Source organism: Sus scrofa, chromosome 18 (genome assembly GCF_000003025.6).
Source record: "Sus scrofa isolate TJ Tabasco breed Duroc chromosome 18, Sscrofa11.1, whole genome shotgun sequence".
Classification (NCBI taxonomy): domain Eukaryota; kingdom Metazoa; phylum Chordata; class Mammalia; order Artiodactyla; family Suidae; genus Sus; species Sus scrofa.
The window spans coordinates 5815836-5827438 of record NC_010460.4 but is presented as its reverse complement, the minus strand read 5'-3'; the positions used below and the strand labels follow the sequence as shown (position 1 = coordinate 5827438).

The window sequence follows — 11603 nt, the reverse complement described above, 5'->3', positions numbered from 1 at the left end:
GCCAAGGTCATAGTACTTCCAGAAGCCTCTGCTCTTTGAGAAAATGTGTACCTTAAAAGGACAGGCCAGGAGTCCCCTGGTGGCTCAGTGCGATAAGGATCTGGTGCCATCCCTGCTGCAGTGCGAGTTTGTTGGGTGGGTTCAACCCCTAGCCTGAGACCTTGTGTATGCTGTGGGCGAGGATAAGAAACAGAAAGAAGGGATAAGCCAAGGCCATTTTCTAGGCTGTCATGGGACATGGGTGCTAGAGGGGACTTCGAGTGTGAGGTGTCCCCGAGGAAGGACCGAGGTCCCTGCTCAGTCCAAGGGGACAAGCTGTCTGCCCTGTGATGTGTACACGGCTTTGGAACCGGCTAGGGTTTTCACACTAGGGGCCATTACGACGATCCCTGGCCAAGGGAGTTTTCTAGATAAAGGAATCAAGACCAGAGGCTCTAAGGGAGGGGCCCGAGGACACACATTAGCTGCGGCCTTGGGATCACAACTGCTAGGTTCCGAGTCTTAGTCTGCTGTTCCACCTGGGCTTCCCCGTGGGTACTGGGGGTCAGACTCACGGCTGTGTTCACACGTGGTGTCCTGCAAACAATGGTGAACTAGGTGCTTGGGGCTCCCTCTGGAAACAGGTGCCTCCTCTGAAAACGGATGCTCTTGGCCCCTCCACATCTCCGCAGCCCTGACTTCAGAGCAGGCTTCCCTGGCCATCCTAGGAAGCTGTCAACGGTACGGAAAGGCAAGGATGGTAACACAGACATTCTACTCAACGTAAAGAGCTTTTTTTTGCTTCAGGTAAAACTTTCCCCCGTTGGGGAGGCGAAGGAGCAAACGGCGGGGCATCTTCTGAGACTGCCCCTGAGGGCATCCTGGTTTTCTGCTGGCACAGCCGTGGTGGCGGCCTCTGTTATCTGCACAACAGTCTCGGTGACCTGGGGTAATGAGGGCGCCCGGAGGCCTCCTGCCTGCGTGCCTCTCCCCCGGGAGCCGGAGCTATTTCTCAGGAGTCCAGACTTCTCCAGGGCTTGTTAAACCTTGTTTCCATTTAGACGAAGATCTAAAAGGCAGTGGCATCTTCTGGGTCCTTGGACTTCCTGTTAACCAGGAGTCTGGAGGCCGAGGCTGACGATGCTAACGGCCACCAGGTGGTACTGCGCCTTCCTTGTTATGAGCCGATGAGGGGGGACCCAAGGTTCGACAAAGGCCATCCCAGGGCAGCGTGTGGCTGGTGAGTGGTTTTAGCCCCGTGGCAGCGGACACAGGTCCGATTCCAAGGAAGCTGCCTAGAGGCCACCCCTCGGAAGGGCTCCGATTAGCATCCATTCAACAGCTACTGCACAGGCCCTGGAGGGTCACCGCTGTCTCCAGCCGGGGCTCAGAAGTGTCATAACCTGCAGAGCCTGGCAGTTCCCTGGAAAACCCCACCCACAAGGCTTATCTTTGTTTGCCCTGCCTTTCCCTGGCGGCGTTCGTCAAAAACAACCAGTGGTTGGGAGTTCCCGCTGTGGCGCAGCAGAAAGGAATCTGACTACGAATCATGAGGTTGCAAGTTCAAAACCTGGCCTCGCTCAGTGGGTTAAGGATCCGGTGTTGTTGTGAGCTGTGGTGTAGGTCACAGACATGGCTTGGATCCTGCATGGCTGTGGCTGGCAGCTATGGCTCCAATTGGACCCCTAGCCTGGGAACCTCCATATGCTGTGGGTGTGGCCCTAAAAAGCAAACAAACAAAAAAACAGTGATGATTTATTTGACAAACTAACAAAAAAGCTTTTTTCTAAAAAAAAGCAAAAACAAAAACAGAGCTGGAAAATGAGCTGCCTGGGGATTCGAGTTGGCACAATTCCTATTAAAGGATTTAAAGCAAGGGGGGTCACATAAAATAATTTATTTTAAACAAGCTGACTTGGGCTGCAGTGTAGATGGTTTGGAGGGCAGGCTTTTAAAAAGAGACTAGTATGCAGTGAAGACGGGGAAAGGTGGGCAACATATAAGATTTTTGAAGGCAAGGCCCTTAGAATTTGTTGGCTGGATGGGAAGAGGCACAAAGGCAAAGGGAGAGAAGAGCTCCTAGCTTTGGGACCGAGCAGGTAATGGTGCCATTTCTTGAAACAGGGGTCAGGGAGGCCATGGTTTTAGGGAAAATCAAGAATTCAATTTTGGGCATGATACACTTGAGATGCCTATGAGACATCGAAGACCAGATCAGCCCACAGGGGTCAGGGTGGGAGGAATGAATTTCGGTCAAGAAAGGAGAGAAGGAGGAAGGGCCCACTGACAGGTTAGGGAGGACGAAAGAGCCAAGGAGCCAAAGGCAGCCAGCGGGGAGCTGGGAGGCCCAGAGGGCAGAGACAGGCCTTTCGAAGGGAAGTCGCCAACAGTTGGCAACGCTGCTGGAGGGTCAAGAGACGGGGAAAGACCCACGGGATTAGTTGACAAGGTGACGAGCGATGACACGGTGGGGAGACACGAGACATGGCAGAGCGGAAAAGGCCGAGAATGAACGGGCAGTTTAGTTTCTGCAAAATCCCATCACACTCAGTTTAACTTGTCAGGCAACTTTCGAGTCTGTCTTGATTAGGAGCTGGATACACACCTTGTTTCGTATCTGCACGGACTGTACTTGAAGGAATCTAAGGCTGCCTATGTCCCACCAGGTGCCGAAGTGTGAGGAGAGGTCTTAGGAGTGATGAAATGCGGTGTCAAATACCATTCGGTCAAACCCAGCGGTTTCGAGAATTTCTTCAGAAGCTCAGGTGACACATCATTAGCAGGGTGGCGCAGGTGTCACAGGGGAGACGTGAAGCAAACCCGGACAGGAACTGCTGCTCACCGGCCATCACCACCTCCAGGTAACAGGCTCCTGTCACTGCAGGTCCCTGCTGCAACGCCACACGCGGAACACAGCCTAAGCTCAACCCGTCAAATAATCAAATCGACTGCCTTGTAAATGGGGTCACCATGCTGGGAGGCAGGACTGACCAAGTGTGGCAGTGAAGGGTCAAGGTGCGACGGCAGCTCTGCAGAGAGGAGTTCTGCTGTGTTCATGGCACTGGCAACAGGGTCCAGCACACAGCAGGTGCTGGGAAAATATCCGAGTGAATGGCTGAACTCTTCCATGTCAAGGAGCTCCAGCCCACCGCCAAAGCGGAGAGCCAGGCCTGGAGGACACCCCGTGAGAGCTGAACACCAGCTGCCGGTACCAATGCTGCTCCAAGATTCCAGTTACACAGATAACTTTACAGATGACAAAGGGTGCCTGTGTGAGCTGGATCCAGGTGTTAGGCGGTCCCATCCAGTGGACACTAACATATATTAGGCCTGTTAATAAATAATGATACCAGAGTTCCCGTCGTGGCGCAGTGGTTAACGAATCCGACTAGGAACCATGAGGTTGCGGGTTCGATCCCTCACCTTGCTCCATGGGTTAAGGATCTGGCATTGCCGTGAGCTGTGGTGTAGGTTGCAGATGAGGCTCGAATCCCACATTGCTGTGGCCCTGGTGTAGGCCAGTGGCCACAGCCCCGATCCAACCCCTAGCCTGGGAACCTCCATATGCCGCGGAAGCAGCCCTAGAAAAGGCAAAAAGAAAAAAAAAAAAAAAAAGTAATGATACCATATTGCTAATATTTATATTTTTTTGTCTTTTTGCCTTTTTCTGGGGCCACACCCGAGGCATGTGGAGGTTCCCAGGCTAGGGGTCGAATCGGAGCTGTAGCCCCTGGCCTAAGTCAGAGCCACAGCAACTCGGGATCCCAGCCGCATCTGCAACCTACACCACAGCTCATGGCAATGCTGGATTCTTAACCCACTGACCAAGGCCAGGGACCGAACCCGCAACCTCGTGGTTCCTAGTTGGATTCGTTAACCACCGAGCCATGACGGAACTCCTAAAATTTATTTTTATTTAAAGAGCGGGGAAAGAGTGGGTGGAGGTTTTCTAAGGCTCAAATTTCACTCTGGAATAATGAGACAAAAACACTTTAAAGATCCCAAATAATGGCATATTCTAAAAATAGGATTTTCGATTAAAAAAATCAGTTACTAAGCAAAATTATATTTTATCAATAGAGTAAATAACATTTCCTTAAATGGCCCTGCAAAATTTTAACTGGGATGGGGCATCATTGAAGAAACACTGCTCCGAGTTCTCTTGTGATGCAGAGGGTTAAGGATCTGGTGCTGTCACTGCACTGGCTCAGGTCACCGCTGTGACACGGGCTTGCTCCCTGGCTTGAGAACGTTCACATGCTGCAGGCAGGGTCATAAAAACAAATCAAAACACACGGCTCAACTTGAACTGACCTCACCTTGAGGTGACACCCACAGGCAATTTAAATCCTGTTTCTCCTTCAAAGCTGCTCCCAGCAGAGCGGGAGGTGCGTGGTCTGGGTCAGAGGGGGTTCCTGAAGGCAGACCTGGAACACTTACTGGGCAACCTTCCCGACCCTTTCAACCCCTGGAGGTGTGGGGGGGATGACAGGCCAATCTATTTTCTAGGTCGGATCCCGTCTGCAGCGGACACCACGCCATTAGCACAAGGAGGACGGTGAGTGTCTCTTCAAGCCTCCTTTCTTCAGGGAGCCTGACAGACAAGCAGGAGGGTGACCAGAGGGCTCCAAGTAAGCCCCAGCCCTACCGGCACGAGGAGCCCGGCCAAGCCGGGGCCCTTGAGGGTGGAGGGGGGCGCTCCCCTCATAGCCCCCCATCCCCAGGCCACTCGACTTCGCTGACAGAGACCCGCCCAGACCCAGGCACTCTGACCCACCGCCATGTGAGGGCCCTGCTCGCCTCTACCTGTGGCCACGTCCCCCACCAGTTCCTGGAACCTTCTTGAACTGGGAAAGAAGCCCTCAGGTGGACAGGTTTTCTTCCTTAAAAGCCACACTGAGGAGTTCCCGTCGTGGCGCAGTGGTTAATGAATCTGACTAGGAACCATGAGGTTGCGGGTTCGGTCCCTGCCCTTGCTCAGTGGGTTAAGGATCCGGCGTTGTGAGCTGTGGTGTAGGTTGCAGACGCGGCTTGGATCCCGCATTGCTGTGGCTCTGGCGTAGGCCGATGGCTACAGCTCCGATTTGACCCCTAGCCTGGGAACCTCCATATGCTGCGGGAGCGGTCCAAAGAAATAGCAAAAAGACAAAAAAAAAAAAAAAAAAAAAAAAAAAAAAAGCCACACTGAGCAGCACAAGGATTAAGGTTTGCAGCTATTTTATTTACAAGTATACATTTAACACAATGAAATAAACACTGATATATCGAAGCCTAGTTAATAGTAGTGTAACAATATGTATCATTTTGATGATTACATTATTTTAAACAACAAACTACACTGAAAAATTAATGCAATAAAATTCTTGGTCATAATATTATTAAGAAATACAATATATAAATTGAAAATATGATTGCTTAAAATTTGAAAATGGAAGTGAACTCATTTGGACAGAGTCAGAGTTTAACATAATCTGAAAGGGGGGTGGTGGGGGAGAAGCTCTGACCCAAATGAAATCTTTCAGGTTAACAGAAGAGAAATGGAGCAGAGTTTATCTTGAAGGACAAGGACGGTTTGCTTCCTCAGGCGGGAGAGTCCCAGTGTCCTCGGTTCTGCGCAGGCTCACATCACCGAGCAGGACGACTTGCCTTGTGAAGCAGCGCCATCGATTTTTTCTGCCTCCAAAATTATCCTTCTAAAGACATCAACAGCAGTCTGAAAACAAAGCGAAAGCCAGGACGGTGTCAGGCAGAGGGCAGGGCTCTGATGACACCGACCAAGACGGCCCACCGCCTCCTGCCCGGGAGGGTCGGGGTGCAGGCTGAGGAGCGGGCCCAGAGCTGCCGAGCCACCCCCACTTCCCGTACCGCCGCCTGCATCCCCACCTGGCCTGAGACCGCCAAACTGGCCTCAAAGCACGCTCTGGACCCCCATTCCCATCAGTCACCACAGGAAGCCCCAGGAGCCGCCACCACCCCACCTGCTCCGGTCGCACTTGCGCCCACGCCTCCCTCCACGGGGCCTCGGGATGCTCAAGGTCCAATGTCAGCACCGCCCCCCCCCCCCCCCCCCCCCGCCGGCTCATGCCCCTGGTGTCCCGGGACCTAAAGCAGGGCTGGGGCTCTTCGTGCGTCACCCCCCCACCCCAGGGCCTCTTCTCTCCCACCTCCTTGAAACCTCAGCTTTGGCCGTCGGATGACACAGATCCCCTCCGTCCCCTCGGCTGGCCTCCTCTCGCCACCTACAAACCCTCCTCCTTCCGAGCAGCACCTCTGCCTGCCCACCACCTGCCGCTCCCTGGCCTCTCACACCCGTGACCTCCCCTCTCTGAGCCGCAGGAGAAGCCGCCGTCACTAGGGCAGAAAGGCCTCACTCAGCCGGACGGCAGCCCCTGTCCTTAGAAAGGGTCACTGGGATGACCATCCAAATGCTCCCCAGGGCGGTGCCTCGATCTCGGCGCCCCCAGGTCACGGCCCCCCACGCCCACCTCCCCCCTTGCTTTCTCAGTATCCTGCACGCGACAGGCCTCAGCCCCACGGCAACCTGCTTCCTCGATCCAAGCCCGTCTTCCCTGCCCGGAAGCGCTTCTCGTCCTCACCCGCCTTCGGGGCCAGTGTGGACTCCGCAGCCCCCGCCCTCCGACCCCTCCTCTGCCTGCCTGCTGCCCGCCAGCCCCGCGCAGCTTCCTCTCGCTACCTCCAGGACCCAGAACCCAAAGGGGACCGACCCGCTGCAGCGCCACAACCACAGGTCCCCCCGTCTGGTCCCTCCCCCTGGTGAAGGTTTTCTGCCTCTTCCTCCCACTGGGTTTTCTAAACCACTCCCCAGGCTCACACTCGAGGGGCTGATCACCGAGTCCTGGGAAGGCTGAAGCCGTGCTCGTCTTTGCTCACACTCCACCCGCAAAGGACCAGCCCCGAGAACCCGGGCTCAGCTACTCTGTTCCTGCCTTCCCGCTGCATGAATGAGCGCCCCCCGTTAAGCCAGAGCCGGCCCCGGGCCCGCCTCTCTCATCTGATCAGGGCCACTGGCGTCTCTCTTTCCTCGAGAAGCTGAAATAGAGTTTGTGAAGGCCCCGCCCAGCAAATGAGCCAGACCTGCAGACTCGTCCCCCAGGGTCATTTTCACTCCTGTGTACTTTGTTATCCACAGATGTGACAGGACTCCACTGAGGACAGTGTGTTTTAAAATACAGGATTTCTGGGAAGTAACAGAAAGCTACACTTGAAAATTTATCAGTAAGAAATTTCAGTTCACGCAGATTGGTTTCTGATCACGTGACCACTGACATGTCTGAACTGTAAACACTCACTCTTGCTGCTAAACCAGCCGTTAGCACTAAGCTTGCAGTGTGCGTGTGGATTAGAATCACTTACACGTGTTGTGTAAGGACTCCATCCAGATCACTTGGAGTCCTCCCCACTAGGCTTAGGATCCAATTCGCTTCGGCGCATTCAAAGACAAGGTGAGTAGAAGAGACACGCCCAAGAGCTGAGACGTCTCCAGCACATTTAAGATAACTGATCAGGACGCTGCTTCCCCAGGATTTGCGTGTCATCATTGTACTTGCCTAATTTGCGTACAAGAATCTTTTTGCCTTAGGAGATTATCACGTCTAATAAGTATTTGCTGATTTGCTGAAGACGCTAGAGCAACAAAGACAACAGGCATCGGGATCATCTGATGTTCAAGCTGCTCTGGCTGAAGATGTCTGAGGCTACCATGCTGTACCCCCGCCTTCTTTCGGAGTTTTGGCTAATATCAGATAAATGTGTTAAATTTATCAAAACTTTGAAAGATTTATAGCAGTTGGAATGTTTTCATTTTAATTTAGGACAATTCATCTTTTATCTGGGTATTCAAAAAGCAGCATACTACCTTCTAAAGGAAGCTAAAAGTTTATGGAATAAATCTATCCAGAACCACGTTAGCAACCTTAAGCTACAGTAAAACAAACGAGAGAGAGAAAAGGCCTGTATCCTGCGACCACATGGTACTTTAATACCACACCTTAAACAAACCACGACAGGTCACCTTCAAAAGGTAAATGAACCTGAGAACACGCCTGACCTAAAAGATAATAATAAAGCAACTGCCAGTCACAGACCAGTAGCGCACTCACAGCGAGCATGAGCTCACTCGCTCTCACACACGCACACTGCGCAGGGGCTGTGGACCTACACCAACAGCGAAACAGCGCTGCTGCCGACGCCTATGTCATCTAAAATCAAATAAAAGCACTGCTTTACGATCCTCACATTTTCACCAAAGAGAAACCAGAGCAAAGGGAGCAAACAGAACTAAAAATCGCTTGGGGCCATTCCACTGCACTCCTCCACCTCAAAAATGTTTTAAAATTGAGATACACGACAGGAGTTCCTGTGGTGGCACAGGGGAAATGAGTCTGACTAGTATCCGTGAGGACGCAGGTTTGATCCCTGGCCTCGATCAGAGGGTCAGGGATCCGGCGTTGCCGTGAGCTGTGGCGTAGATCGGCAGCTGCTGCTCTGATTTGACCCCTAACCTGGGAACTTGCATACGCCGAGGGTGCAGCCCTAAAGAGCAAAAGCAAAAACAAAATACACAACAACTGCAGTTAAACTGACGCCTGACATATATTAGAAGCATGATGACTCGATACATGTACATACCGTGAAATGGTCCCCACAGTGAGTTTGGTCACACATGGTGACAAACATTCTTCTGGTGCCGAGAACGCTTAAGACCTGCCTTTGTTCTTAGCCAGCCTCCAATACACAGCCCTGCGAATGAGTCGTCAGGCTGCACATCTCATGCCCAGGACCTACTGACTTGATGCACGGAGTCTGTACCTTTGACCCACCTTCAAATTTTTATTATGCAAATTTCACGTACAGAGAAAAATGGGGACAGCCATACAGTGACCCCCGAGGCCCTGCTCTCTGAATCCCATTCGAAACTACGCTGAGGACATTATGGAACCTGGTCCCCTAAATACTCTGCCTTCCTTTCCCAAGTAGCAGGACACTCTCTTCACAACCCCCACACCATCACTGCATCTAAACACTGAACGCGATTTCCCAAATGTATCCAGAACATCATTCAATCTCCCCACTTGACCGAAAATGTTTTGTACATGAGGGGCTTGAGCACCAGATTCCAGTTAAGGTTCACACACAGACTTGTGAACACAGAACCGTCTCCACCCCTCCCGCAAGGACACGTGAATCTCTATTACTCTCTGGTCGCAAGGCCCTCTCTTCCCATCCGTCAGAAAGCCTGCTGGAGAGGAGACGACCAACTCTGGGTTAAACCGAAGTTCATACTTCACACCATAAGCAGTGCCCAGGGATCTCAGAAGTTATTTTTTACCTCTTTGGATCTTAAGCACCTCACTTCCAGAATCAGCCAGTTCACTCCGATGATCTTAAGGACACACCCGCCTCATAAACTGATTTCATTCAGTTCTGCAACATGGGCAGCCCTCGCTCCCTCACCTCCTGTGATCCCCGCTCTCACTCTGCACCCAGCGACTAAAGGGATGCAGGTCCATCTCTTGCTCTGTGGCACTTGGGAACTGACCGCACAGATTTACCATCCCTCACCTGGGGACACGGGGACAAATGCATCTGCCCATCACTGGGTCTGATGGAGCTCCTTCCAGATACAAACCCCCTGTGCGGACATCACGGAGAACACGAAGGTCAAACCTAAGAACGCATGGTTTCAAAGGTATTTCCCTCACTGTGCGTTACTTTCTGCTTTGCCTACAAATATTCTAGGTCCCGCATAAGCAGAATACCGACTGACCTAAAGCATCACTAGTATCCTCCTAAGGCAACCCGAGGGCTGGGCGGCAGGAACGGCGGGAGGATGAAGGTGGAGCGGGCGCGGTGAGGGCGGCGGGCACCCGGGCAACGCTCACGACGAGGAACCCAGGCTTGCAACCCAGGCTCGCGATGCAAGCGTTTTTAAAATATACTACCTACACCTCAATACAATCATAATAATAAAAAAAAGTACCTGATTTTCTTTAGCAGAAGATTCCAAAAAAGCTGCATTCCAAGATTCTGCTAATGCTTTCCCTTCTTCATAACTGATCACCCTAAAGGAAGGAGAACATCTCACTTCAAGGACTCGGCTCTTTATTACATCAAACACCTGTGACTTGACTTGGGACACAGGCTCCACTTTCGCCAGTTTCTTAGGAAGCAGAAGCAAGCTCTGCTCAAGGCTATCCTGCAGGACGTAGGGCAGAGGAGCGGTTCCGTTACCCCTGAGCTGGGGAACAGAGCAGACGCCGCCCCACGGGGTTCCCTGCGCTCCAGCAAGAGCTCTGGAAGTTCGGGGAACAGGACCCGGGCACTCTGGTACCCGTCACAATTGACTCTTTCATGGTCAGCGAGGCTGTGAGCACCCAGAGACGGGCATCTCTGAAAGGGCCACAGCTGAGCCCTGCTGTGCACGGGCTGTGGGCACTCGGCCAGCGGCTCTCTTCCTCCCGAGATGCTCGGCTCCAGGGAATGGGGCCCCTGGCTCCTGGTCCATCGCTCTGAGCCCTAAGCCTGGCACTCTCCGAAACTATCTGTTGAATAAAATGAGTGCTACCATTGTCTTTTTAGAATCTGCGTTATGCAAAATGGTACAAGAATAAGAATCCAAAGACAACTGTCCTATCGTGCTTGCTCTTTTTTAGAGGAAACCCTTTCCAAGGTGCGTGAGATCTTCACTGAAGTTCTGCTTCTGCTCCGCACAAACACCGCCCCATTTCTGAACCCCCAAACACAGATATGCTACCACTAAAAATATTCTTGCTTTAAGAACAATAATTAAAAATGGAACTTCAGTGACTAAGTCATCTTAGACCTGACTTTATAAATCAGTAATTATTTAGAAGCTACATACCTTTCCATATGTAGGTCTTTCTTATTCCCGACCAACATAATAGGTATTCTATTAATACAAGGGGAAAAAAAGCCAAAGGACACAGATCAGTGCCTGATTTGATTGTTCCCGAGATACTGTTCTGAGTACATCTATCAAAAGAGCGAAACCATTATTACTTACTGCACTTTCCCCACCATGTCCAACAATTTGCCATGGATGACTTTAATCACTTCAAAACTATAAAACAAAAAGCATGAAATTAGACATTCATTTTAGTGATGCTTTAAAGCGTTTGTTATGTCATGTGTATAGTGGGAAAAACTGAAGCTGTCAGACTCACTGTTTTCCTATAAACCGAACACAAGCAATTCCTTTACGGTCTCTCACCACTCTTTCCCTCGTGTGTGTATTCGACACTCAGTACCCTTACTGACACTACTCCAAGTGGAGCAGGGGCGATATTCAAATAGGAAAGTCTAGGCTGACTGAATCTCTGAATAAGCATTTGTGGACCGTTCCTAAACGCGAAGGCTCTACGCACACGCGGTCTGTGCTCCACACTGACATGGTGAAAACAGACCCAGAGTAAATCAATTAGTGCGTTTTCCATTTCAATGAGCAGCCAAGCTCAGATGGTGTTCAATCATTACCTATCTAGGCAGCCTGAGGCAAGAGGCAGAGGTTTCCTGCCGTCAGTGTGAGAACACCTTCTGGGATCGTTTTTCCCCGTAACGACCTGCTTGCTCCACAAGACAACCCC

The 11603-nt window shown here is 51.6% G+C and overlaps 1 protein-coding gene across 1 annotated transcript in view; it reads right to left on the bottom strand.

Annotated features, from left to right (window-relative positions):
- The window catches only part of RHEB (Ras homolog enriched in brain), a 42401-nt gene continuing 36397 nt past the window's right edge, over positions 5600-11603 (bottom strand). Inside the window, exons 5-8 of the mRNA NM_001287846.1 lie at positions 11024-11080; positions 10862-10909; positions 9980-10061; positions 5600-5692 (exon numbers count right to left, since the gene is read on the bottom strand). Of these exons, the coding sequence (NP_001274775.1) occupies positions 5600-5692; positions 9980-10061; positions 10862-10909; positions 11024-11080 (280 nt within the window). The remainder of the gene's footprint in view (positions 5693-9979; positions 10062-10861; positions 10910-11023; positions 11081-11603) is intronic.